At 47.1% G+C, this 27227-nt stretch overlaps 6 protein-coding genes across 7 annotated transcripts; 3 read left to right on the top strand and 3 right to left on the bottom strand.

Annotated features, from left to right (window-relative positions):
• Positions 1–802: 802 nt before the first annotated feature.
• On the top strand, positions 803–3883 carry DFL_007433 (uncharacterized protein; the record flags this gene model as incomplete). Its single annotated transcript, XM_067637015.1, has 1 exon — positions 803–3883. One exon carries the CDS (start codon positions 803–805, stop codon positions 3881–3883), a length of 3081 nt encoding a protein of 1026 aa, XP_067488573.1.
• A 2561-nt stretch (positions 3884–6444) lies between these two features.
• DFL_007434 (uncharacterized protein) lies at positions 6445–10589 on the bottom strand (the record flags this gene model as incomplete). The annotated part of the gene is made up of 4 exons (XM_067637016.1): positions 6445–7614; positions 7670–7790; positions 7851–10468; positions 10527–10589. 4 exons carry the CDS (start codon positions 10587–10589, stop codon positions 6445–6447), a joined length of 3972 nt encoding a protein of 1323 aa, XP_067488574.1.
• Positions 10590–14142: 3553 nt separating this feature from the next.
• Positions 14143–15111, bottom strand: DFL_007435 (uncharacterized protein; the record flags this gene model as incomplete). The annotated part of the gene is made up of 3 exons (XM_067637017.1): positions 14143–14283; positions 14386–14585; positions 14661–15111. 3 exons carry the CDS (start codon positions 15109–15111, stop codon positions 14143–14145), a joined length of 792 nt encoding a protein of 263 aa, XP_067488575.1.
• Positions 15112–17734: 2623 nt separating this feature from the next.
• On the bottom strand, positions 17735–18891 carry DFL_007436 (uncharacterized protein; the record flags this gene model as incomplete). Its single annotated transcript, XM_067637018.1, has 3 exons — positions 17735–18540; positions 18617–18676; positions 18738–18891. 3 exons carry the CDS (start codon positions 18889–18891, stop codon positions 17735–17737), a joined length of 1020 nt encoding a protein of 339 aa, XP_067488576.1.
• A 960-nt stretch (positions 18892–19851) lies between these two features.
• DFL_007437 (uncharacterized protein) lies at positions 19852–22315 on the top strand (the record flags this gene model as incomplete). Its single annotated transcript, XM_067637019.1, has 2 exons — positions 19852–21466; positions 21528–22315. The coding sequence occupies 2 exons, from the start codon at positions 19852–19854 to the stop codon at positions 22313–22315; spliced, it is 2403 nt and encodes an 800-aa protein (XP_067488577.1).
• Positions 22316–23308: 993 nt separating this feature from the next.
• On the top strand, positions 23309–26952 carry DFL_007438 (uncharacterized protein; the record flags this gene model as incomplete). Of its 2 annotated transcripts, XM_067637020.1 has the most annotated exons (8): positions 23309–23402; positions 23474–23578; positions 23650–23746; positions 23806–24314; positions 24385–24587; positions 24652–25373; positions 25434–25508; positions 25572–26952. In XM_067637020.1, the coding sequence occupies 8 exons, from the start codon at positions 23309–23311 to the stop codon at positions 26950–26952; spliced, it is 3186 nt and encodes a 1061-aa protein (XP_067488578.1). The 2 variants fall into 2 exon arrangements, with proteins under 2 accessions (XP_067488578.1, XP_067488579.1); XM_067637021.1 differs by lacking the exon at positions 23474–23578.
• Between the last annotated feature and the right edge of the window lie 275 nt (positions 26953–27227).

Consider the following 27227-nt stretch of genomic DNA (forward strand, 5'->3'; position numbering starts at 1 on the left):
AATTAGTGACGGAGTTCCGCGCAACCAAAGAGGAGAACCGACCAAAAGCCGGAAGGGATTTATTTTAAAAAGGCTAAACCGAAGGCCCGTCCGGTACTTGTATTTTTATTTACCCTTTCTTCATTCTGGCCGCATAGCATTTTTTAGCATATCCATCGGGTTCCGGATCTGTCAAATAGCCCAAGTCGTACCTTCAACTCTATTATATAATAATTAAGACACCGACTAAACCCAACAAACACCATCGGATATAATAAGACACACCTTCTACCCTCTTGCTTTCCTGCCAATATTCAATATCTTTAACCTCATCTTAATATTGAATTGGACCTCCATCATCACCCCGAGAGCTCGTATAAACGTAAGTTTGAATTTTTTTGAATTTTGTTTGGTGCCGCTGCACTATCATCCTGCCCGTTGACGTCATCCCGAAGTGCGCCCTTCGCAGTCCCAAACGGGCTGATTTGCCTGAACCGTCATTCGTGCGCAAACCACCCCAACATCCTGCAGACCTTATTATTGCATAATCCATCTCGAGGTCTACCAAATCTCTGTCTTTCCCTTCTGCTCTTTTTCTTTCCGCCCATTAGCTCCGCTCAGAAAAATCCTGATTCTAATTATAAATACCATGGAGCTTAGTTTCTTAACTTAGCTCTTTGATTAATACCAAATTTCTGCATTCCTTTGCAGCGAAGACCTGATATCACGATTGCATCACCATATTAACAACACCCTCGCCTGCAGCCAACTAATTAACGTTAACCAAGAAACAAGAGAGAGAAAAATTAAAATAACGACAGCAATGTCGGCTCTCAGGAGGGCACTACTCAAGCTCCGTGCTACGGGTGCTATCAAAGAAAACACTCGGTCAGCTCCACCGATCAATGAGAAGTTGAGCGGCGACAGGTCTAGTGGACAGTCGGCTTCGTCTTTACAATCCAAGTCCAGCGGGGAGGAAAAGAACCAGGTTAATAGAAATCAAGCTCGGAAACAAGAAAGGAGAGAGCAGAAAGAGACTCGAGTGATCCTCAACGAAAGAAGAGAACTCGAACTCGAAGAGAAGAGAAAGATGGAAGCTGCTCTTGCCGCTAAACTTGAGCCTGACGAGCTTCAACAGAGATACGGCGTCCTACCTATCAATCAGTCTCAAGAGAGGAAGAATGAGGCGAGATTCAATATCGCAAGTATCACCGCTGCCCATGAAGGTGAGGAAGTGACTCTCAGAGTCAGAGTTCACACCATCAGGAAGCTTAGCTCCGGTCTTGCCTTCTTCATCTTTAGGCAGAAGGAGTTTACCATCCAGGGTGTCCTCGAAGAGAAGGAAAGTCAAGCTTCGGAGTATATGATCAAGTGGGCAGATCATATCGGTGTCGAATCCGTCGTCCTCGTAAAAGGTATCATCCGTAAGGCCGCCCAAACCGTCAAGGCCGCCACCGTCCACGACCAGGAGATCCTGATCAGGGAATTCCATGCTATTTCTGAGGTCTCTGGGGACCTTCCGTTCACCGTATACGAGGCTGAGATCTCGAAACAAGACTCCGAGAAGGAGACCAGCCGTGGCCATCACATCAATACCCGAACCCTTCTCAGCAATCGAGTCCTGGACCTTAGAACCGCTCCCTCTCAAGCCCTCTTCAGAATAAATGCCGGCATCTGTAACCTTTTCCGTACATTCCTCGACGGCCAAGGATTTATCGAAATCCATACTCCCAAGCTTCAAGGAGCTGCTACCGAGTCCGGGGCAAGTGTTTTCAAAGTTAAATACTTCGACCGGGATGCTTTCCTCGCACAGAGCCCCCAGTTAGCCAAGCAGATGAGTGTTATCGCTGATTTCGAAAGAGTTTACGAAATCGGACCTGTTTTCCGTGCTGAGGATAGCAACACCCACCGACATTTGACCGAATTCACCGGTCTCGATCTTGAGATGGCGTTTGAAGAGCACTATCATGAAGTTCTCGATATAATCGATAACATGTTCAAGTCGATCTTCAAGGGTGTCTACGAAAGATACCGTCATGAGTTAGATATCGTTAAGCAACAGTTCCCTCACGAGGACCTTGTCTGGCTTGACAAGACTCCTAGGATCTCCTTCAAGGAAGGTATTAAGATGCTCCGCGATACCGGCTATAAGGAAGAAGACGGCAGCGTTCCTCATGAACATGAGGACCTGAGCACTCGCGCAGAGATTCGTCTTGGTGGCCTAGTGAAGGAGAAGTACGGCACAGACTTCTACATCATCGACAAGTTCCCTCTCTCCGCTCGTCCGTTTTACACCATGTTAGATCCCGAAGACCCTCATTACACCAATTCTTTCGACATCTTCTTGCGAGGTCAAGAAATCCTGTCGGGTGGCCAACGTATTCACAACCCGGAGATGCTCAAGAAGCGCATGCTAGACAAATCCATCCAACCATCTACGATGAAGGAGTATCTAGAAGGCTTCACATATGGCGCTCCCCCACACGGAGGTGGTGGTGTCGGTCTGGAGCGTGTGATTATGTTGCTGTTGAATCTCGGAGACGTCCGTCACGCATCCCTATTCCACAGAGACCCTCGAAGTTTGCCCAAGCAACCTCCGGTTTCCGTCCTTCGCCATCCAGAAGCTAGCACATTGAACCCTCCATGGAAAAATAGACCGGCGTTTATCGAGAATATACCGACAAAGGAATTACAACCGCTGGCGAAGCTTATTGCCAACTACGGTGATGCCTCGAATACTTCGTGGCTTGACGACAGATATCGTGTTTGGCGAGACGAGGATACCGGCGCTGCTTGTGGTTATGTTCCCCAAGACAACTATGCAATAATCATTGGTAATCCACTTTGTGACCGGTCACAGTACGAGATGATCATGAGAAAGTTTATCAAGTTCATTAAAGATGAGCTTGAATTAAAACCGATCTGGTTGCTCGTCGGAAAGGATGGCGAAGAGGTACTTGGTGGAAAGTTCGGCTGGAGCACACTTAGCTGTACTGCTGAAGAGAGAGTCGACCCCTCTGTAGACCCCGCTGCTGAGGACGACAACGTTGCTCGCAAGATCAGACACGCAAAGAAGGAGGGTATCAAGATCACCGATGTCCCGCCTGGCGAAGTTACTCCCGAGATCAAGGCCAAGTGCGACCAGAGGATGCAGGATTGGATGAACAACCGAAAAGGAACTCAAGTCCATTTGACTGAGCTGAACCCGTGGGTCGACTGGGAGCACCGTCGCTACTTCTATGCCACGGACAAAGATGACAATGTCCATGCGCTATTAGTTCTCGCACAGCTTTCTCACGAACACGGATACCAAGTAAAGTATGCACTTGAGTTCCCCGGTGCCCCAAGTGGAACCAGCGAATACATTATCACCCACGCTTTGCACAATGCCGCTTCCGCTGGCGCAAAGAGTGTTACTTTCGGAGGTTCCGCTACCACCGGCCTTTCTGGTGGTCACCACATGGGCGGCTTGAGGATGAAGTTCCTTGCCAAGTCGTACCAGTCCATCGTCTCTTCGCTCAAATTGATCAACAAGAGTGAATTTAGGCAGAAGTTGGGCGCCGAGGAAGATCCAATCTATATCTGTTTCCCCAGGAACGGACTTGGTCCAAGAGGTATCCGTGCTATCATGAAGTTCTTCTCATCAGAGGGGACTGTCAGTGAGGAGGAAAGTCCAAAGAACAGTAATCATTTTGCTAGCCCAAGGAACAGCCTTGGAAGCCCACCAAAGAGCCCACCGAGAATCAAGAGTCCTAAGGGTAGCGTGAACGGCAAGCCGAATGGTGTTAAGAACGGCTCCCACAGCCCACCGAAGAGCCCGTTATTTTCGAAAAGTCCAAAGAGCCCATCTTCGAGTCCGAGGAATAGTTTAACGAAGAATCGGATAAGTGTCGGCTCGTTTTAGTAGAGTATTTAGTAGCCTTTTCGCAAAAAAACGGGATCTCTTTTGTTGGAGTTAAACATTTGGGAGTTTGATGGTAATGATTTGGGAGGTCCGCATGAATCAACCCTCTCTTTTTCTCTTTCCCTTTCTCTCCTCTTTTTAGCGAGTTTTGTCTTTTGTTTTAATATATCCACCTCTATTCATCAGTGTTGGTCTCATCTGGTCTCTAACAGTTTTGAACGGGCTTAAAATTGGGGGTAGCCATATAATCTTTCCTTGCTGCTAGCAGTTTGTCGTTTTTACTACCGCTTATCGTTTTTATATTTTGGTTTCGGAATCGAGTCATTCGGATATATTTCTAATTTGTCGAGATGCACCTGGCCTGTTTTCCCCTGTATCTATAAACTGCTTGACTATAACAACATTTTTTGTTGCATGTCCATAAGATGCTGAATTTTTGCCTTCGCTTTCTCAGGATATTGTTGTCCCGTCGCTAACGTTGTGGGGTTTGTCGCTTGGCTTCGTGATATTTGCTACTGTTGACCGATAGTAAATACTCGAACCGAAATAAAAAATAATCCAAAATCAAAACTCTCGAGCTCTATCCTAAGCTAGTACCTTATATGTATTTTACGATAAGACGTCAACTGGACCCCAGCTACCCAAAAGCTTTATCTCCTTGATAAACTCCACCAAAACTCTCCGGGTGGCAGTGCAAAAAAAACCAAGTTGCCAATGCCAATGCGGGTCTACAAATACTCCGTATATAATCCATTTTTGCCCGGTTTCCCTACAACTGGATGCAAGCAGATGACTTATTGGGCGGATCGGCAGGGAAAGTGTATATAGTACATGCATAGACGCGCGTCGGTCAGAAATCCGCTTGGGATTAATTTGATAATGCATGCTTGTTTGAGTTTGTTCTTTCGTATCGAGTTATCAGGGTGTCTTGGAATACAAGGATGGGATGGCGCGGCGCGCAACGCAGGGCATTGTTGTATTTTTGAAAGTAAAATCTCTTGATTCCCAGGCCGAGGAAGGAGCTTAAGTGCTTCGATACTGTCTTTGGGTACAGGGATGAATGTTTTAGTAATAACTCCAAGTGAAGAACTTGTTTAGTTTCTTGGCTATACATCTACGATGTTACTACCGCCACAATGAGTATTCATATATGCGCATATCTACTGGGGATTGCCTATAGCTATTACCTCCCCTGCCCCATGGCCCAAATCTAGAGTTCTATATTGATTCTGCCAGACGCTCTCTTTACGACCCAAACGATCAGGGCCAGTCTAAACGCCGAAGAACGCAAGAATAAAACAAAGAGTGGGAGCTCGCTCAGCTGTTCTATTTCCTGGTAGATGGGGCCTTGTTTGTTTGTTTTTGGAACAGAGAGAGGCGAGTGGGTTGAGGTATTCGGCTGAAATAAGAGAATGTATTCAGCGGGCAGAGGTTGGAAGGGAGAAGGCAGCTGCAGAAGAGCAGGGTAGGTATAACTATTCAACTATACAATTATAACATTAAATACTTCAAACGGTCTCTCTCTTTATCCCTTTCGGTATTACTGTCGTATCCTTTACCTTCCTTCCTTCCTCCTTCCTTTGAAACGGTGGTTTCTTCCATCTACTTATTAAGCATTTATTTCCTTACAAGCCGGTCTGTTAAGCCTATACGTCTGTTGCAGTCTCGTGCAACAATGTGTTGTCTACAGCATGGTTACACGAGCTTTCCACAACAGGCTACCTACCCTGTCAAGATGTAATATAATGTCGCAAACCACAAACCTCATCATGACTATCGTCTTTGCATGTCTCCAGCCAAAAGATACGGTATCACACCTCATGTTTTCTAGCTATTATCCTATAGCCTACAATTCAATAGAAAAAAAAAGGTTCAAATCATATCACCATCTAAATACTTTTCTCATTTATTTTCCATCCTGTCCACCCTACAGGTGGAGACCACACACCCAAACCACCCTCCCTAACGAGTGAATATAAACTATAGAATAGGTTATAAGAAATATGCAAAGAATAGGAAACCATCGTCGAGGAGTCGAGAAAAAAAAGAAACCCACAAGGATAGTCCTTAAAAAAAAGGGGGGTGGTTAAAAAAAAAAACAAAAGTCGAGAAAAGAACAGTACAGCCATATATAAAATTACAAAGATACAGAAAAAATAAAAACAACCAAACGAATGTGTATATCGAACTCCTCCGGACGACACTAAAGCAAAGAAAACGCAAACAGTCAAAAGGACCACAAAGTCTATAAGTATTTTAGTAAGAATTGAAATGGGAAAGAAGGATGGGAGGGGTAGAAGAATGTGCAATAAAAACCAAAAAAAAATTAAAAATACAGCTTCCTGTTTGCAAAAAAAAAACCGGGTGTGAATCCGTGAGTGTGCGTGATGAAAAGAAAGGAAACGAACGCCATTTATTCTTATTTGTGTGCGTGTGTACGTTCTTTCTTTTTAGTCCCTCGCTAATTGCATGCATTAAAAGACTGCCAAAACGAAGATAATAAACAGAGCTTCAGAATCAGAATATCGTCATTAAGAATTCTTTAAAGGGGAGATTGGAAATTAGGGCTTCTCGTTGCTAGCACCTCTAGAGGTATCCGGCGGTGTCCTTGTCCCTGTTGCTGGAGGCGATTTCTCGACTTGGGTTACCGAATGATCAGAGGCCTCTCTCGATAACTGCGATGGCTCCCTTGAAGCCGGGATTGGGAGCCCTCTGTCCCCGCCTTCCATCGGCTTCTCAATCGGGCTCCAACCACCAACACTACCAGCAACTATACTGGGGACCATTGCCGCAGCCGCAAATGCGGAGTTGCTCCTCGATCGCTTCCTCCTGTGGCTGCTAGGACTAGGTGGTGGGATCTGGGAGTTATCGTCAGGTGAACCGGGTGGCTGGTGGGAGCTAGATTTCGACAGTGGTAGAAGACGGTGTTTGATTTCCTTGGTCTTGAACTTCAAAGAGTTGAGACGACCACCACGGATCATCTTGATGAACTGCAGTTCGTGGCGGATATCCTCGATACCCTGGTTCCATTCAAATCGATGCTCATCGTCGGAGACGAAGAGGTCTGGTGTCTTTCTATCACTGTACATAGCCTTTGGTAGGATCTTCTTGAATACCGGATCGGGAATCAAGCGGATAACAACACCAATCAGAAGAGAGATGGCACCAAGGATCAGGGAAATAGCCCATTGTGGTCCATCCAAGCGAACAACACGGAGGGCGGCACCACCGATAAAGATAATCATGACTTGACCACCGACCATAATGACGTTGATGAGAATGAAGAACCAATTTCGGTGAAGGCCTTCAAAGATGTTGAACTTATTGTCGAGACGACGATTGTTGTACTGATTGAAAATCTGCATCCAAACGAAAGTGTTGAAGACGAGCGAAGATAGCTCGTCCCGCTTGTGCTCCTCGCTCAAGTCATAACCCAAAATGCTTCCACCGGCAAAGTGAAGTACGAAAGTAACAACAAGTTGGTAGATGGCTTGTCCGATAATCATTTTCCACATATTGACAGTAATGAGAGGGGCGGACTTCCTCTGTGGGGGACGGTTGAGAATATCTGCTGGTGGTGGATCAGTCGCAAGAGCCAATGCTGCGAAGGTGTCCATGATCAAGTTAACCCAAAGAAGTTGGACGGCTCGGAGAACAGGTTGCTCTTCTTCAGATGCAACGGCGGTGACAAAGGCGAGCAAGACGGCGGTAATGTTGACGGTCAATTGGAACTGCGTATCATCATTAATAAGATTCATAATAAAGGTGAAACTGGGATTTCGTTACCTGCAAAAACTTCTTGACGGCATCGTTGACCGCACGACCCCACATGAGAGCCTTGACAATGGAAGAGAAGTTATCGTCCATCAATATAATAGCCGAAGCTTCCTTTGCGACTTCAGTACCACTACGTTTTGTTGTTAGTCAAGTGAGCACTATTGGGTTATCGGATCAATCAACTACTTACGCGATACCCATGGAGAAACCAATATCAGCCATCTTCAATGCAGGTCCGTCGTTGGTACCATCACCAGTAACGGCAACTGTTTCGCCCATTTCTTTAAGATTCCTGACGAGGATTTGTTTGTCTTCGGGGCTGGAGCGGGCAAGGACTTGGAGCCGTGGGATGAGTTCTCGCATTTGGTTCTTGGTAAGACGCCTGAAATCCGGTCCCTCCATAACAAGACCGCCGTCGGTGTAGATGCCGCACTCAGTAGCGATTGCCTTTGCTGTAATAACGTTGTCGCCTGTAACCATGCGAACGAAGACACCTGCCTTTTGACACTGCCTGACAGCCTCGGGAACACCGGGCCTGAGGGGGTCTTGGATACCAACAAGACACAAGAAGGTCATCTCTTTGAAGATATCCGAAAAGACAGCTTGTCTGGAGTCGTCTTCTTCTACACGAGCGCCACGAGGAGGCCATTCGGTGAAATCGCGGTAGACAAGGCCAATGGTACGGAGGGAACGCTTAGCAAAACTAACAATAGAATTTTCAATAGCTTCGACTTCAGATCCGCTGAGCTGGACTTCGGAGAGTGTTGCCGATGGGTCGGCGAGGATCTTCGAGGTTTGCTTGAGGAGGATTTCGGAGGCACCCTTGACATAGAGACGATATTTTCCCGATGGAAGCTTGACGACTGCAGCCATGCACTTGCGAGCGGAGTCAAAAGGAATCAGTTGAACCACGCTAGCATTACTTCTTTCATGAGCGAGGGGTCCCATGCCAAGGTGGTCGCGTGCAAAGCTAAGGAGTGCGGTTTCCGTTTTGGAGCCAATAAACGCTGGTTTACCTTCCTCCTCACCTTCGAATGCCGTAGAATTGATAGTGATAGACTGAAGGAGTAGTGCCTTGACCTCATCAGAGATCTTGCTGTTGATCTCGTTCATTGGCATCTCGTTGTGCTTTTTGCCAACTCCCTCACTCTGGGCTCCAAAGTTCAAATGCTTGCCCAAGACACCGGCTACGATAGTCATTTTGTTCTGTGTGAGAGTACCAGTTTTGTCGGAACACACTGTTGTAGCGTTACCCATGGTTTCGCAGGACCGTAGGACACGGACCAAATTGTTATCCCTCAACATGCGAGTGGTAGCGAAAGCCAATGCAAGGGTGACAGCTAACGGTAGACCTTCTGGCACCGCGACGACAACAATTGTGATCGCGGTGATAAGAATTTGAATGAACCGCTGTGCTTTCTCGTCTGCGCTCCCATCAAAATTCTTAAGATTGGCCAAAAACCTGATGAGGAGGACGACAAAGAGAAGAAGAGCAGCGGCACCACCGATCTTGGCAATTCCTTCAGCGAGGCCGTTCAATTTGACTTGGAGTGGTGTAGCCTCGACATCCTCTCGGAGAGCCATCATGATCTTTCCGTGACTGGAGTTTACACCAACGCTTGTGACGAGATATGTACCAACACCTTCCAAGACCTTTCCACCAGAAAGAATGAACGGATCGAGTTTCTTGGTATTTGCACCAGCCATCATCTGAACCATGCAGTCATCGGCAGGGGTCTTCTTGATTTGGTCAATTTCTCCTGTGGCGGAACTTTCATCGCATTTGACGTTATGCCCAGAAACAAACACACCGTCGGCTGGAATCATGTCACCAGGTTCGAGGTAAAGAATATCCCCGACAAGGATGTCGTATACGGATATCTGAACAGCTTTACCAGATCGCATAGCCTTGACAGTACGGTCCTCTTTCTTTTTGTTGAGTTTGACGAATTGCCTTTCCTTTTGCCAATCGTTTCCTGCGCCGACAACCACGACTATTACGACAGCGACGATAATTGCAACACCTTCCACCCACTCAACATGGGCTTCTTTCGATTCGGGATTGTCTGGGTTTTGGCGAGCATGTTTTTGGGCTTGGATTGTTTGATAGATACCGAGAGCGAGAGAGATAACAGCGGCGGCAGAAAGCAAGATCAAGACCTTGTCTTGAAGAGCGATCCACATGAGCAAGAAAATGCTCTTCGCTTTCTTTTCGGGGAGGGTATTTCGTTTATACACCCTTATTCTGTCGGCGAAAGCTTGTTCCGATAATTGAACCGGGGGTACTTCATCCTCTGGAGTAGATGGTGCCTCTGGAGCAATACCTTCTTCCTGCGTCCTTCCCTTGTACGCTCCCAACTTCATCCTAGCCTCGTCAATCGAGACATTTCCGTCCAAAAGAGTTTCGTCCAAACTGAGACCGGCGGTGACATTTGTCCTTAACCCGTATTCCAAACCTTTCAAACCACCCAACGCTTTTAATGCAGGCAGGCTTTTAGGGTTGATCAGTTTATTCAGTTCACCTGGTGTAAAGGCGAACCTGTTATCCTCCACCCTGAAATCCTCTTCGGTACCAGGGTCAGGTCGTAATGCCTCTTCGTCAGAGATTTCGGCCGCGGAGGCGTGTGCAATCGTGGTCCCGCCATTTGATGAAGTTGGAGATTGGAAGTTCTTCTCGTCTATCGAATTTCCTCTTGAATCGGCTCCGGGAACTTCAAGGAAGGGTTTTCCAGATCGCGAGGCTGGTTTTATTGACTCGTCGCCGGGCCCTAGGGTGCTACTCTGTGGGGATACGGGATTCCCTTGTTCCTAGATTCGGCATTAGTCGTGATATATCGACGTTGGACTGGTGCAATAGCAAACTCACAGGAACTGTAATCCTGGGAACCTCGGGCCTTGGAGTGCCCGTAGGGTGGCTTGGGTCCGACATTTTCTTTTTATTATTGATTATTATTGTTGTTTATTAAATTATGTAAGGGATGTCGATGGATTGAGGACGTTAAGCACACTGTAGCGAAGGACTTGTTTAGCATTCTCAAACCAGGTTTATTTTTTAATGTGATGACGATGATCTGAAATGGACGTGGTTGTGCAGGGGGTGATTATGATGTGGGATGAGGTGAGCTGTAGATTGTGGCTGTGTGAACTGGATTGCCTGACGCTGCTTCTACAGAATGCAGGTAAATATCCGATAACTCGCGACAGCAAACAACCTAGCAGGCGGGCAAACTAGCAGGAAAATCGATTGGCAAAATCGGGAGCTAGTAGGTTAAAGCACTGGCAACAGCGGTGTGCATGAAATTATGATGTAGTAGTAGTGAAATAAGGGCAGAGAAGGCTATTACTGTGGGATCAACAGCACATCCACCTCATCGAATGGATGCACCGCATGGCACAGGCACCACACTGACCTCAAATATTCATCAGCTGGCGTGAAAACCCGAATTGACAACAGAAATCCACCGGTTCGAAGCCTTAAAGACGCCTGGCGTCCGTTATGGTTTTGTCTGGTAGCCAATTAATTGGTTGTCGTGACGGTGAGTACTTTCCGCGCGAATATATCGTGTAACTTGTATGTTCCTTCCGACTAAACTATCTACTGTTAGGGAGATATCCGGGAGAGAACGACTTCGATTATTATCGTAGGCCTGGCCATCTACGGGGAAGTCGAAACCGGAAAGGGAATTGTGTGTATTCCTTCGTATAAACTCGTGGACGCAGTCTCACGGTCGAGATATTATTATCCTGTGTACCGTCCGTGCCTAAGCATGTAAGTGTTGATTGATTATAGTATAAAAATACGAGAACCCAGGACTGAAGTATTTTAAGAGAGAAGAAGAAGGCCTTCAAAGTCAGGAAACGAAGGAGAGACTAGAAGAGAAGAGTGCTGCGAATACAAAATACTTTTCAGACGCAGAAAGGGATTGATTTAGTACAGTACATCCAGTGGAAGTACACCGCCAGATTGGGCTAGGAATTTTAATATCAGGTACCGGCAATTCGCTGCCATCAATTACACAGCCCCAAAGCCAAGTCCTTTAGCCCATCACAGAAAACCGATATTATGATATTGCACTCTAATTCAACCAGGCATGCAGACTACTCTACATATCGCGCATCTTGGGTCATCCCCAGAAAATCTTGTTTCCATTAGCCTCTGAATGAACTGGCCTTGACCTTGCGGAGCTGAGAGAACCAAGATGTCGACTTGGCAGACACGTCTTTCCACTCATCGACCTTCACCGTGAAAGGAGAGACCTCTTGGGACCCCGTTTTCGCTTGATTGATGTTTCTCCTATCCAAATTTTCGGCAATTCATACTTTCCGGCCTCTCATGGGACAGCGAATAAGCACATCTGCCTGATTGTTGTCACGACAGGAGCAAAAGTATAATTCAACATCCCTTTGATAAATAACTATGGACTACCGAATCGCCATTAGCAGACTTTCTACAGAATCTGAACGTTGAGCCTGGCCAGCCTTAATGGCCATAGTCGCGCGTCCATGCCCTTCCGCCCTTGTCAACCTCGAGAGATGGCATGCCGCTAGACAACTTTCCTTCTTCCCTTTGTGTACCCATGCCCCACAGTTCAACTCTTAAGCTTTCGTCTCGAATCCTATCCAGTGTTGAGTCTTGTCACTATCACCATTCTCGACGTCTTCACTTGTTCTTCACTTGATCGAAGAGGAAATTACCAAAATTCGTACCAAGGGCCATTCTCGCTCCTGATTCCCCGAGAGCCTGATTGGGTTTCAACTTGTGAAATCTCCAAAACAAACCCCGAGCTTCGGAAATTATCTGTTGTTTTCCCCACGCAAATCCCTCTTGTTGGTCGTCGCGCGATTCCCGCAACCAACATCGCAAGAATCGAGGCGTTTCCCCCAAAGAATTGGCATTACACATTCCCTTGGGGATGGAAACGTTTGTTTTCTTGTTTTTTTCATTGGACCCACCTGCTTTCCTGGATTTTCATGGACTGCTGCAGAAGCGAGCATCCATCGGTGCCAGGCACGAAGATTTGTCGACTGCGACTTCCAAAGTCGGTATGCACCTCTATACCAAGTTTAGTTCCAAGAGTTTATCGTCACAGAAGCTTAACCAGGGCAGGAAGTATGAAAATTGCTTAATTCTCTGGTCCTGTGTAATCTTTCATTGTCAAACCTGGCGCGTATGCAAATTGTGAAGGAAAAGGTAGGCCTCTTGAATATTTTTCTTCCAACCTACCTCGCAAATACGGTTTCGAAATTTATTCTCGAAGTCCTGGTCGAATCTTCCGTTCGTGCGCTTGCTGGCATAGCAGCAAGGCTTCGCGAAAGGCAGCACTCCACTCACCAATCCTTTCGTGTCTACATAGTAAGCGCCCTTTCAAAGAAGCTTAAAGTTTTCTTTTTTCCCGATGGAAAAGGCACTAAAGTTTTAGCTTCCTTTCGCTAATGCACGGCCCTTTTTGATCCTTTGACCTTCACGGTTTTATGACAGACACGTTTCAACTTTTAACATGTTCAACAGCGGCTTTGTGAGACACGTCTAGTGGAAGCTACGTCGTCGAGAACGAAAAATCCGTCGAGCCTTGATAGATGACGACGCAGAGATAGAGTTAACATCTCATACTTGTGCCACCTGCGAAGAATCTCGCCTCGCATTAATCATTGCTTCATAGGCATCTTCAATCTAACTTCTTAGCCAATACATCCCCAGACGAATTAATTTTGATATCAGCCAGCCAACCCCGGGGCACCATGGTCGATTCTTGCAAATGCAGATCGCTGTGGCTTCGATGTCATTCTGCCCATGATCATGAGCAAGATATGAAATTAGTGTGGTTAAGGCACATAGTTCTGTCAATGTAGCTTTGATCTGATACAGGTTTCGTTGGGAACCGATTCTTGGCCCTAGACATCTTTAACACGCATTATGTAAAATTCGATTCCCTTGTCTATTGAGTTATTGACAATTCGAATGACAAGAAGTCGAAGTACCAAATCTCACACAGTTACAAAAGGGACAAACGCCTGCCCAACCGTTTGTAAAACATCCAACGAAACAAGGTGTTCTGCTAGGCAAGAATAGCCGGTTTGGATTGTTCCTTTTCTCCATTAAACCGTTGGTTATATAGTCGTCATTATGCATCCCGTTAACCTTGCCGAACATGCAGCCTGCGTGGTCCGCAAATGTAACATCTGCACCGCAGTTCTCCGATTAAATCTCGACGCTTATTTGAGGCTCTGCCTCCAAACCCACGGTACCCATCGGGCCAAGAACCTGCAAATTCAGGGCGATTTGCCCCATTAAGGCCCCAACATCTCGACAATGAAAATAGAATAAAGGGAAGATTTTAGTGGTTTTTTGTATCAATTATATTCAATTCTCCAACTCTCTCACAACCCCCCTCCTATGCAGGTCTTCCTCAAAAATATTACATATTATAAAATTATAGCTGATTTTATATGGCTATCCTTCCTTCCCATCAAAATCAAAATCCTTACTCAAGCTTGATTTTACCATCAGTTCCAGTGATCAACTCAATCTCTCCAGGAATGATGGTTCCATTCTCAACAGCCGCAGCATGGCCACGAGCGAGTTGGCCGTAGACAGGATAGTACTGATCCAACCATGGCAAGATCTATTTTTTTTTTCCCGTTAGCCCGAATCTCAACTATTGTATCACCCCATTTCGACAAAAATGTCGCCGAAAAAGAGAGAGATGGGAGTAGATAGAACGTACAGTAGCAGCACCAGGAGTAAAGTTCCAGTTCTTCATCAAGTCGCAGACAATGTAAAAGAGCGAGACGATGTTAACACCGGCATTGCGCATTTGGTCGTTGCTGATGTCACGGATCAATGGGGTGGTGGTTCCGGAAGCCTCAACGTTGGCCCAGACGCTGTATCCTTCTTGACGGAGGGCGAGAGAAAGGAATGTCGTGCCTATACATTATACCTAGTTTAGCCGATCGATCCTCAGGCTTAGCAAGATGGGAGGATTAGAATAGAGAAACATACAAACATCCGTGACAATACCGCCAACAATAACCTGAGTACGGTTGGTAGCCTTGATAGCGGCCCTGAAGTCGGCATTATCCCAAGCGCTAACCTGTCCGTTCCTCTGAATCAATGGGGCATCAGGGTACATCTCCAAGATCTCCTTTGGCAATGGTCCGTTAGGTCCCTGCTGTGCAGAGGTGGTCATGACAACCGGGATGTCAAAGATCTTTCCGAGAGCAGCGTGAGCCATCATGTTGCGGTAGTAAAGAGTGTGGTCGAAGTCACGGGCGAGCTGGAAGAGACCAACTTGGAGATCGAGGATGAGGAGAACAGCCTTATCGATCTCGAGACGCTCCCATGGGACCTTGACGGCATTGGCGAGAGGATCATGTGGCTTAGTTGGCTTTTCAGTCTTGGTGGCCGCGGTGATAGCAGCGAAGCCGAGGAAGAGGATGGAGAAGAACTTCATTTTTGGAAGTTTTCGTACGTAAGACGCTCAACCGGTCAGAATTGGGGAATTTAGACTAGGAGCTTGTTAGGAGGGGATCAAGGTCTCTAAAGCTATGTAACTTATGGGTAACCAGCGGATGGCTTGCGATCTGAGGATTGATCTGAAGATGATAGAGAAAAAAGAAGTCCTCGACAGAACGTCCTCACCGGGTCCTTATATATTCCTCCCCATAGTCGATCGAACCTACTATCAATCCCGCTATCGGCAATTGCGCCGGCTCTCGAGTCGGTGACATATCACCAAGTCCCACGGATTGACGCCAAAAATACAAGCATGCTTGATCAGTAATGCCTGCCCTAATACCAATTCCTAATCCCTCGATACCTTCTTTGAGTTGGTGGGTTCACCGTAGTAGTTAACATCTTCTTTTCGCAATTTCCCAATCACAAAGACCCTTGCGGCAGCATTTTGCTATCCCAGATACTACCTAGAGCTCCAGGAAGACGTGGTAGATTCTGCCAGGCAGGCAGGGCAGGTTCCATTGCGACACTATCGTAAACCGCCCCACATGTCCGAGTCCGTATCAATCGACGTATTCCTTGTTCCCAAGTCTCTATTTCCTACTCCCCTTAGACTAATCGGTGCGAAATATCTTGTAAATACCAAATAGCAAGAAAAAAATTACTTGGGAATGAAGGCTAAAGTTTCAACCTGAGTGTTTAGTAAGTATAATAAACCCCAAGCTGTGAACTGACTAAACCCCCTATGCACCTAGCTTGGTGTGCATCCGCGCCCCGACTATCGATATGAGCTCTAGCGCTCCGAAGTTGGGCAGTTGAATGGGCAATTTTATGCTGTGGTTGTATGTGTAAAAGCGTTAGCCGATTACTCAACATGCATCTGCAGGGCCAGCGTTGCAAGGGTTAATTCGTTCACCACAAGGTTAGAGTACTGCGTCAGGCTTTTACGAACGGCTTTTTCACGAACGAGGGGAGGAAGATTTAATCCGGGTTGGAATGAAATTCGATAGAGATGCCTAAGCGGCTCCGTAAAGACAATGGTTATCTCGGGATGTAGAGGGTATAATACGAGCCCCAGGCAATGCAATGGATTTAGAATCAGATTACGAGGATGTAAGAATCTGCTTTGTGAGTGTTAATAAGCTAAACGTGCGTTGCGTTGCAGAATAGTGCGGTCACACAAGATTCGAACGGAACAAAGACTCCCGGATGCCAAAATTAAAGTAAACTTGATAGACTCTGTGGAGCCTCGAGAGACTTCTTAGTATGTAGAAGTGTACCCCCAACGGTTGAATCCTCCCCACTCCAACTAGAAACGTACCCGCAATCGGGTAAAACGGGAATAGGCAACATGCAACGTTGATTTGCGAGCAATCAAGCAATTAAACGGCGGGAGGAACTCATATCGGTATGGGGAAATGCAATCACGATCAAAGATATAGAGCTTCATCCGGCAGCTTTTACCAAAATTATCCACTCTCACGGCTCCACAAGTTGAAAAAATGCAGATAGATGTTCACTAACTGACTGCTGAGTTATAAAACAAAACCGGCTGGGACCCGCTGTGGATGAATTCCTAGGCACGTTTTTTTGTATAATTCATTTAACACATTTGCTCATCTGCACCTTCAACGGCCGTTTCATCACTTTCAGAAGTGATCTTCGAAGGACTTCGAAGTCGTTGGTCCACGAAGGCACATGGCGTTCGTCGAAACAATCAATTGACTGATAGACACTGTCAAAGGGGGATTCCGTGTGCCCGTGCCGGCCGGCTACGGTTTAGCTTTAATCATTGTGATTAGATGTGCTAACTCAGCATTTGCATGACAAAGAAACTTCTGCAGAGTGGTAGATTCGTATCCTTGCAGGGTTCGATGTTGAGTAAGCAGAAAATTGAAATTCCAACACCTGGAAATTTGGCCGACCGTGTTGATGTATGCACATGCACTGTTACATACGTAAGTCGTTAGGTGGGAGATTTGGAACCAGACTTGATAGGGGATGGATTGACAGGGTCCTTCCTGTTCTGCAGCAGTGAAAGGACGGTTCTTGGGTGCGGGTGAAGCTATGTAGTATGGAGATCGAGATATCAATTGAAATGCTGGTTCTCCGACAAAGTGTGCATTGGAATCCCGTCATCCCGAGCCAGGTATTTGGTAGACTCATGATTAGACCTCACGCCACTATCACCTCAGGTTATATTCATGGGAGTAACAGTTGAATGATAAAATATATTAAAATGAAGGCCTCTCCAAAGAAAGGATTCAGAAATCTACCCCGCAAAGAGTCATAATAAATCCGCGCCCAAGCAATTGCGACACCAGAGCTCTCTACTTCTCTCGATAACGGGTTCCTTTCCATATGCTATAAGCTAACCATAACCTGGAGTCGCGAAACACAATCCAAAGTTACTAATCAAGTCCCTCAAAAGGTAGAAAGAAAAAAGAAAGAAGAACAAATACAAACCGACCAATGAACAGAACAGACGAATAAAAGGGGTTACATCTAGGGAAACACGAGTGAACGCCCGACATGCGATAATATGGAAGATGCAATATTCGGTGTACACCAATATAGGTAAAAAAAAAAAGATGATAACGCAACCAATGCGGTAAAGATAATTAAGCGCCTTCAATCGCTGCACGTGGGGAAGCCGCCATCGAATCCTTGTTGGGGACTTCCCTCATAAGTGTTCCAATATTCTTAGGCTCAATCATCAAAGCCGACGCTTCGAGCAAAAGTTTTCCGTCTCCCTCAGCACCGGGAAGCGGGAGCGACTCAAGTCTACCGGAGACCCAAGCCTTTCGTCCTTCAACTTTGGTGGTCTCAGCTTTGATGACGACAAACTGGTTAGCCTTGCAGGGAGCACGATAATTGATATCTAGGTTGGCGGTCATGGCGATTTTGTTCGGAAGCGCGGGAAAGCAACAGCGAGCCAGGGTCTCATCCATCAATGTGGCCAATAGTCCACCGTGGATGACACCGGGGAGACCGCACAGCTGCTCACCAACGTGCAGGATAGCGAAGAGCTTCTTGCCCTCGCCGTCTGTGAAGACCAATGGAGGGACGGCAATCCTATCTGGACCGGTTAAGACACCAGCCGTAAGGACATTTGGGCGAAGAAGAGTAGGGATATCGAGATGAGGTCTAGTCTCAATGAGAGATGGATCATCGCGGAACTTCTGGACGATGGGGTGGTTCTGGATGTAGGCCTCGATCTCGAGGGTCCTATCATCCGAGATACCTTCTTCTGGGTGCATGGCCATACGGACAGCTTCAGTAGTAACAATCATATCGGGTTCGTATATAACGAGGGCGATAACGGAGCCGAATGTTACGATGAAGATTCCACCAAGGACACGGCCAGTAAAATGGAGAGCACGTTTGAAGAAAGAGGGAGGCTCGTGGATCTGGATCTTAACCGGAGCTAAATAGTAATCATAAATCATTAGCACAAGTAGAAATGAAAGTGTGATACTAAATAGGAAGCTTAAGTAACTTACGATTGCCGTCGCCGCTGTCGTAAGTATGGGTGCGATATTGCTGCTTCCAGGGGGGGGTAGCTGAGGAACAGGGGTCAGTATATATATACGCTTAAACTGGGGCAGCACATAGAACACATACTGAAGTTCCGTGAATATGATTTCAGTGACGCCTGAGCATAGATCCTCCGAGGAAGATTCTGAGCCCGAATAGAGCCTCGAAGGAGGGTAGAAGCTTGTTTAGGAGCAATTGAAGTTCCTGCGCGAAGCAATGATCTAGAAAGTAACCCAGCCATGTTGAAGGACAGGTGCCCCTTAAATAGAGCAATCCGAAGCTGTCAGAGCTCTCTCAACAAAGTAAAGAGAGGGTGATAAGGATCCGGCTTAAGCGCCTGTTTGGTATGCTGAAAGCGACCGGTTCTAAAGCTAAAGCAGCAGAGGAACGGCTGTACGGCCGGGCTTAAACACCGAACGCCGACAGCATTTGCGAACAAGTTAGCATTAATTTGCGCCGCGTAACATAACAAACCGCATGATGCATCTGTGACGACCAGATAGGGAGGGGGGGGGATTCGTAAGTGCAATATTGTTGGGACAGGAGCATACGGCCCGGCCGGATGTGGAGCAGCCAGCTGTCTAACCTTTCGGAAGGGACTGGTGGGGAGTCCGAGAGAGTTATCCTGTGATAGAGTGTGTGGTTTGTGGTGTTTTGCGAAACAAATTAAATTTGGTCCAGCGCCAGAGAGCCGAGGTACTTCCCCAAAACGGAACTGAACACGGCCAGATGTGTTGAGACGGCGGTATGACAACGTCAATCGGCCCGTTTCAGGAATGATTGCCGGATCCTGGTCTGTCGGGCAAATGGATGGCCGTCCAAGACTCGCTTCAATGTTTAGCCGACGCATTATTGATCCCATTATTCTGTCATGACCCTATACTCTGTCCTCCGTAGCGTCGGATACCTGTAGATGGTTGGGGTGTGTTGTGTGTTGCCATGAGGTTGGTTGCCGTGATCGTCAGCCAATCAGATCGTGCGGTAACACATTCGCAACGCGTTGCTGTTGTGGACCCCTGATTTCAATTATGTGCCCCGATTGGGAAGGCTATTTACTTCTCTTCAGCTCTGCTTGTGCGACACGACATCCAACTCGACTTCCTAGCCACATGTCATAGCGCTCCGTTCCTCAACCTCTCTCCCTATCCTTCGATAATCTATTTCCTATTACCTTGAGTCTGTAAATAAAATCAAATAGACAATGCCCGGCAGAACACGACAACCGCGAGCTGCCTCCCAGCGCTCCCGTTTGAACCAACTCCTTCGCGGTCAAACTCAGAAAACCTCGAAAGGCCAGATCGAAAGGGAAGACTCCGACGACGAACTCGGCGACGAAGATATCCCTTGGACATGGATCTACCCTGATAATGGCCCTCTCAGCCCTGTATCATCTAATAAAGCACCAGCTGGCAGTCCAAATGCCAAAAAGCGTCGAAGGGATGGTTCGCCTGTCAATCAATCCGAGTCTACAAATGCAAAACCAATCGGTGCAAGGATTGGTACCTTCGAATGCCGGATTGGAGACGCTATTCTTTTGAAAGCGGAAGGACAGAAGGCTGCTTGGGTCGGTCTTGCGGTTGACTTTGATACCATAGACGACGAAATGCAGGCTCGTATAATGTGGTTCAGCAATCACTCTGAGATTCGAAACCGTACCAAGAAAAGAACAGACTACCTTCCAAATGAGCTCTATATTACCCCGACATTCGACTGGAATCCAGTGGAATCGATCAATGGTAAAGCTGAAGTTCTATCTGAGAAGGCATTCAACGCGGAGTTTCCAAATGGTGTTCCGGCAAAGTCACCGAAGAAGGGCAAGGTTTTCGTCTGCAAGAGAGCATGTGACGTCCGTCCTGCCCGCTATTCCGAAGAATTCAATTGGGATGATCTATACTACGGTGAAACCACGGATTTGGAAAAGCTGAAGGACTGGGTCAAGGAAAACACATCTGCAAGGTCTTCGAGAAAGTCAAAGGATGCAGACTTTGAAATGCATGTTGACAGTTCTGAAGAGGAGGAAGATGGAGATTTCGACGAAGGAGCATCTGGTGAAGATGAGCCAAAAGCACCGAGGACTCCTCGAAAGAACAAGAAGCGCAGAAGATCTGTAACGACACCGCGAGCAAAGCCTGCAATTTCTAAAAAGCTCTTGACTCCATCGCACAGAAAAATTACAGCGAAGAAAGCATTGACTTTCACCCCGTTGTCTCTGAGGACCTTATCGCCTGCTGCACATCTTTCGAGTCCGTATCAGATCGCGCGAAACCGCCTCCATGTTTCCTCAGTTCCGGATTCGCTACCGTGCCGTGAGACCGAGTTCGGGACGGTTTACACCCATTTACATGATGCCATCACTACTGGTTCCGGCAGTTGTATCTATATCTCCGGTACTCCCGGAACGGGAAAGACTGCGACGGTCCGTGAGGTTATCGCCCAACTACAGGTCCAAGTAGAAGAAGAAGAACTCGAAGATTTTATCTTTCTCGAAATCAACGGGATGAAGATCACGGACCCACACCAAAGTTACTCCTTACTTTGGGAAGCCATTCAGGGTGATTCGGAAGACCCGGCAAGAGTTGCACCGAACCACGCCTTGAATTTGCTTGAGAGAGAGTTTAGCACACCAAGTCCTAGGAGAGTTCCTATCGTCGTCTTGATGGATGAGTTGGATCAATTGGTGACGAAGAATCAGAGTGTGATGTACAATTTCTTCAACTGGCCCAGCATGACGCATAGTAGGTTAATTGTGCTTGCTGTGGCGAATACTATGGATCTGCCGGAGAGGACTTTAAGTAACAAGATTTCGAGCAGACTTGGTGAGTCCTCGGTGGCTTAAACATTTCCCCTTGTCTCTGGGCAACGCTCATACGTGTTTAGGTCTTACTCGAATCACATTCCCCGGATATACACATGAACAGCTAAAGAAAATTATCGAGTCCCGCCTGGAAGGTGTCCCTGGAAACATTGTCCAACCCGATGCCATTCAGTTTGCTGCCCGTAAGGTAGCGGCTGTTAGCGGTGACGCCAGAAGAGCTTTGGACATCTGTCGAAGGGCGGTGGAGCTTGTCGAACAGACAAATACTGACGTAGTGCCGCCCACGCCGTCGAAGTCCGGCAGAGGAAAGGTTGCCGGAGCCATAGTCCCCGGACCGGCGAAAGTTACCATCCAGATGGTAATTAAGGCTATCAACGAGGCGACACACTCCCCGCTACAGATGTACTTGAAGAGCCTACCTCTCAGTGCTAAGGTATTGCTAGCTGCGATTCTTGGTCGGATGAGACGGTCCGGAGTTAACGAGAATATCATGGCGGATGTGATTGAAGATGCCGAAACGCTGGTCAGAATGACGGCTAGTGCGAATGTTACCGAGGCCTTGCTGGCTAGAGATGGTGTCAATGTGGGAGATAAGAAGGAAGAGAATATATTTCTGACACCGAGGAAAGGTGGAAGGGCGCAGATGTATCGACCCGGTGATGAGGACCTTCCGAGAGTAAAAGGGTTAGTGTCTGCTGCTATGGGTTTGGCGGAGGGGGGTATTTTGGGGTTGGAGATGGGAAGAAGGGGGGAGAGGGCTGGGAGGGTGAGGTTGAATATCGGAGAGGAGGAGGTGAAGGCTGCGCTGAAGGATGACCCTGATGTTGGGGGTATGGGGTTTAACGGTTAGACTTAGAGTGATGTGCATGCATCGGGTGGCGTTTACAAAGAAGCATGACAGCATTTGCATTGGTTGAATTGTATATATTTGCGTTCTCAGATTCAGCTAACTTTGATAAATCATAGACCATACATTCACGTATATATCAAATAAGGTGCTTAAGCAGTATTGGTATCATCCTCGAACAAACGTTTAAGAGTAATCTTGGATCCAGGCCTCTGAAGACGAAGTGCTAGCCGATAAAACTCCGAAATAACCAGGGCCTTGAAGGTCGGCAGGTAATCCCCTCTCTCTAGATCTTCGATATGAAGCAATGGAAATCACGAACGGTGACGGAAGGATCCCGCAAACGCGATTGTTAACTAAAGGACCTTGCTACGAAACCGCTGTTCCTTCCAAAGACCTTTTTCACAGATGGCTAGAAACTATTTAGATAATTAATTAATCGCAGAGGTATATATATAAATACAGAGGAGAAATGGTTCCTGTTATTAAACTAGCCTCTACTCCACCAATACCAGGCTACCAAACAGCTGTGCTGTAAATCAAATCGGGATATATAAAGGCTGGCAGCTGCAGTCGGGTGGATAGTGGCGGTCTTGTGTCGCGTATACAAATAGTGCCTGAAATTTCCGTGTTGGTTGTACTAAAATGCAACAATTCTAGCAATCCAACAGCAACAAGCACACAACCAACCCAATCCACCACCTTCCCCAGCTTCGAATCAGCATTGCATTGCCCGTATCATCCTCCTCATCAGACCCGCCGCACAAACATTTCACAACCATCCCAAGTCCATCTTGGATTTGTTATCTTCAGTTCCATCTCCGATTCTCTTGTCCTTCACCACAATTGCTTTCTCTCCTTGTCGCGTTCAATGCAAACATTCATATAAGTTCGAGAGCTACTGTCAATTTGTGCCACCGTCCGTATCAACATCTTTATCTTAATCACCACCAACAAACCAATTGAAAGAGAGCCGTCAACAAGTACTCCATCGCGATGCAGCGTCATTGGTACAAGACTATGGTACCTCCGCCAGGCTCGGAAGCCAGAACTTCCATGACGGACGCTAGCTCTCTTCCTCAAGATCCTGGTATAATCTCTTCGAACGCATCAATAATCTTTTCCATAGCTTGTTTTCTGACAGTCCCTGTGAATCTGTAGAGTTTGCGAACGCCAGGATTTGGAACCAGGACGACATGGTACCTTCGCCAGGCTCGGAAGCCGGAACTTCCATGACGGACGCTAGCTCTCTTCCTCAAGATCCTGGTATAATCTCTTCGAATGCATCAATAATCTTTTTCCTAGCTTGTTTGTTGACAGTCCCTGTGAATCTGCAGAGTTTGCGAACGCCAGGATTTGGAACCAGAACGACGATGCTCCTTCTGAGGCTGACCTCCAAGCACAGGGTGAACAAAAGGCTGAAGAGGTAGACAAGTAAGTCAACTTGAAGTACCAAGTTTTTACCCTGGCAATTTCTAACCTTGTTACACAAGATGGATTCAAGATCTCTATCAACAGAATTCGGCGGTCCATAAAGCTGTTCGAGAGGGTATTCGTACCACAGATATCACTCGTCAGTTTTACGAGGAGACACCTATCGCCACTCCACCGACATCAGAGCCTTCATCTGACCGAGAACAGGCCCAGGCATCCAGTAGCCGAATCCTGACTTTTGGGGATATAAGAAAGGATCGACAGAATGTACAAGGCGAGGCAGCCCGCTTTCCCGCTCCAGGGAGAGTTGCTCCAGAGATTCCTACCCGTAAGAAGGGTAAGAATCGTAAGGCACAACCCCAGGTTCGGGGAGCCCGGGCCAGGCCTGCACAGGCTGGGACCTCACAGGCTCAACCGAATCGAGCCCAGCCTCAGGCTCCATTTGAAGAAAACACGGACCAACAGTCTGCGCAGGGACAATCCCGCAGGTTTGAAGGTCCAACCCACGATACGCGAAAGATGAATTATGGTGACAGTTGTGCTCGAGAAAACCCTAATGGGCCTACTGGCAAGTTTCGCTGCTTACTGGGAATATATTTCAAGGGATTCTAACAAACATTCTTCTTTATCACTCGCAGACTACTATCTTTTCCCGGTCAGAGCGAGAGAAAAGCCACAGCAAGGCAAGAGAGACAGGCTCGCCCCTCTAGACATGGAAGCAAGAGTCATTGGCGCTGAACGCCATCATATTCTCGCTATTGCCGATGTCACGGGCACCCATATCAAGTTCCCTCAAGATGACCCCCAAGACTTCAACCATGAGACGGGGGCTTTCTCCAACGTAAGTGCATTCCCCAATCGTCCAGATGACGGACTGGCCTCTAACAATGCCTCCTTACAAATAGAGAGTTAGAATTTGGGGGGCACCTAGTGCCGTTGAGAAGGCGAAAGTTTATCTAATGTATCTGAACCAGCACGCCGATAAAGATGTCCAATCAGCCACGAAAAAGTCCCTGGGGTGGGCTAAAGTCAAAGCTCTTCCAGGTCAACGTCACCGCGATGCAGCTACAAAGCAAGAGAGGGAGCAAGAAAAAAAGAATCGATATAAACTCCCTTCCAAGGCTGACGAGAATTTCCCTTTCATCGGCGCATTCGCTTGGCCACAGACAGAAGTCAACCCTGGGGATGTCTTGGGGATGAACTACGAATCGTTGGATCCTGTCCGACACGACAATGGGGTTTACATTGTCTACTCATATAAGAGGCACTGTTTCCGCGTTCTTGGGTATAGCCAAGCATCAATCGACAACGCTTTAGACCGCATCTATGTCGTCTTTTGTGAAATTGCTGCTCGAAACCGCCCCCAAATCCAGTATACCTTGATCCAACCCCCTAGAGTTTATTGCCCTCAGGTTTCCATGGACCCGGAACACGGCCTTGGTCGCATTATCGATGCGTACAAGCCCTCGTACGATTCCGTCGGAGTCGAGGCACGCCTCGCAGACGATGGAACTTTGGATCATGAACCGAATTGGGAGGCCAAAAGGCAGACGCTCTCCCTAGCCAATGATTCCTATATCAGAGCCGCCTTGGACAACTGTCTCAAGGATTTGAATTACTTACGGATGTATGCGAAGCTTCGCATCTATTTTGGAAGTCTGATTCTTTTCGGGTACAAACGTCCCAGATATACACTGCATGCTGTAGAGGAGTTCATGGAAATGATGAAGGCGAAGTTAGCGAAGGGTGAAATGATCAGACAGTAAGCCAATCTAATGATAACGTGCGGAAATAGTATGCTAACGGAGTGCCTTGCTTCAACTAGCATCGGAAGCACAGCAGCCGGCCACCGATTGCGAGACTATTGCGATTCTTTCTGTTACCCATTTGCCAACTCCGAATCCAGTTGTGCTGTTCTCAGCCCTGCGAATCCAAAGGATGCAGAGGGGTTCATGGAACCGGACTATTCGACGTCAATGTATATGCTTGTTAATCGCAGGCCAGATCCGGTCTTCGAGCTTAAATTAGAAGTCGATTTTCGCAAATCTCCAACGGGCGAATACACAATTGCTGCTCGTCGATGGCTTCGCATTCCCAGGACTGAAACTAATGGTTCAAATTCTGTTGCGAAAAAGCGAATGCCACTGGATCTAAAGGTGCTAAACCTTGATATGGGGGTTGCTTATCAGTTCGATCTGACTTTGGGGCAACCATTTATTGATTTCGACAAGATGCCTATCTTAAACGAATTCGTTCTTCATCTCGAGCTTGTTGACTCCAAGGATGGGAAAAATAAACGTGTCTCATACATCCAACTTCCGGGTATCAAGGTCACCAATATCATCACCAAGACGAGATACCCATACTATTTCGTCGGTTCGCATTATATATTTGAAATCACGCAGTATGAGCACATCAGAGCAAGCGAGGGGGGTACTCGCGAAATGGCTGCTAATTTACCCTCTGGAGGTTTCCCAGCGGATTATTCCCACTATTCGACCACTGATATCCTTTGGGGCGCTAGTGTGTATAACAAGGAGTGGGATGCAGCCTTCGCCAAACAAGTCGATTTGCCAATTGGGTATGCTGGGAACTGGCAACCTAGTGTCGAATCATTCCTGGGGGATACCGGAAAGAAGATATTCGATCATGGATCGGAGGGTGATGAGAGTGATTCCAACGGAAAGGAGTCTGTAGATGGATTTTCAGAGCTTCTACAAAAGATCGACTTTGGGGTTAAAGCCTTCTACGAGGTCAAGAAGATGGTATTTGGAGACCAGACAAGAAAGTTTACCAAGCACGACGCTCTAAGTGAGAGAGCGAGCCTTCCACCGCTCCAAAAACCATCACAACACCCGCAACCACAAACGGTAGTTCATGGGATTGGTAAGCCGCCATCTGGCTTTGAAAGCGAGCCGTTTACTAACTTATCTGGAAACCTTGGTGGCAATGGGAGTGGGGCCGACGGGCCGGTCGAGGATATACATAAGGGCGTGGCAGCAGGACAACGTTTGGCAATGAAGCTGGGCCGTACTAAATCAAACCCTGTTGCCGCTGCCAGATCCACGGCGTACTCTGTCTATGGAGATTCGGAGTACTCCCAAGCAGTCAAAGAAAGGGAGGGATTGATTGGCGGCCCGGATTCAATCTATGAAGAGGGAGAAGAAGATTCATTGTACGAGCCACCGCCGAGCATTCACTCTTAACTCTGTGGTATCCGCAGATACTTATAGACGAGAGGCATAAGAGGATTCCGTCATAAAGGCTGGCATCATGGTTACCATTCGCATTCGCTGTTATCAGGCTGTTTTATCTTAGCATGGCCTGTATTCAGCAAGCTTAAGGTTGGCTTGCACTTTTCATTTCTCCCTCCCACTTATTCTTAAAAGGCGACATGCATACAATCATCAGTATCGTTATTAGCAGTGGGAAATATCGAATTAAATGAGGATTCAAATAAAACTCTACAATGATTTTCTAT

This window comes from Arthrobotrys flagrans, assembly GCF_004000055.1.
Source record: "Arthrobotrys flagrans strain CBS H-5679 chromosome Unknown unitig_8, whole genome shotgun sequence".
NCBI classification, from domain to species: domain Eukaryota; kingdom Fungi; phylum Ascomycota; class Orbiliomycetes; order Orbiliales; family Orbiliaceae; genus Arthrobotrys; species Arthrobotrys flagrans.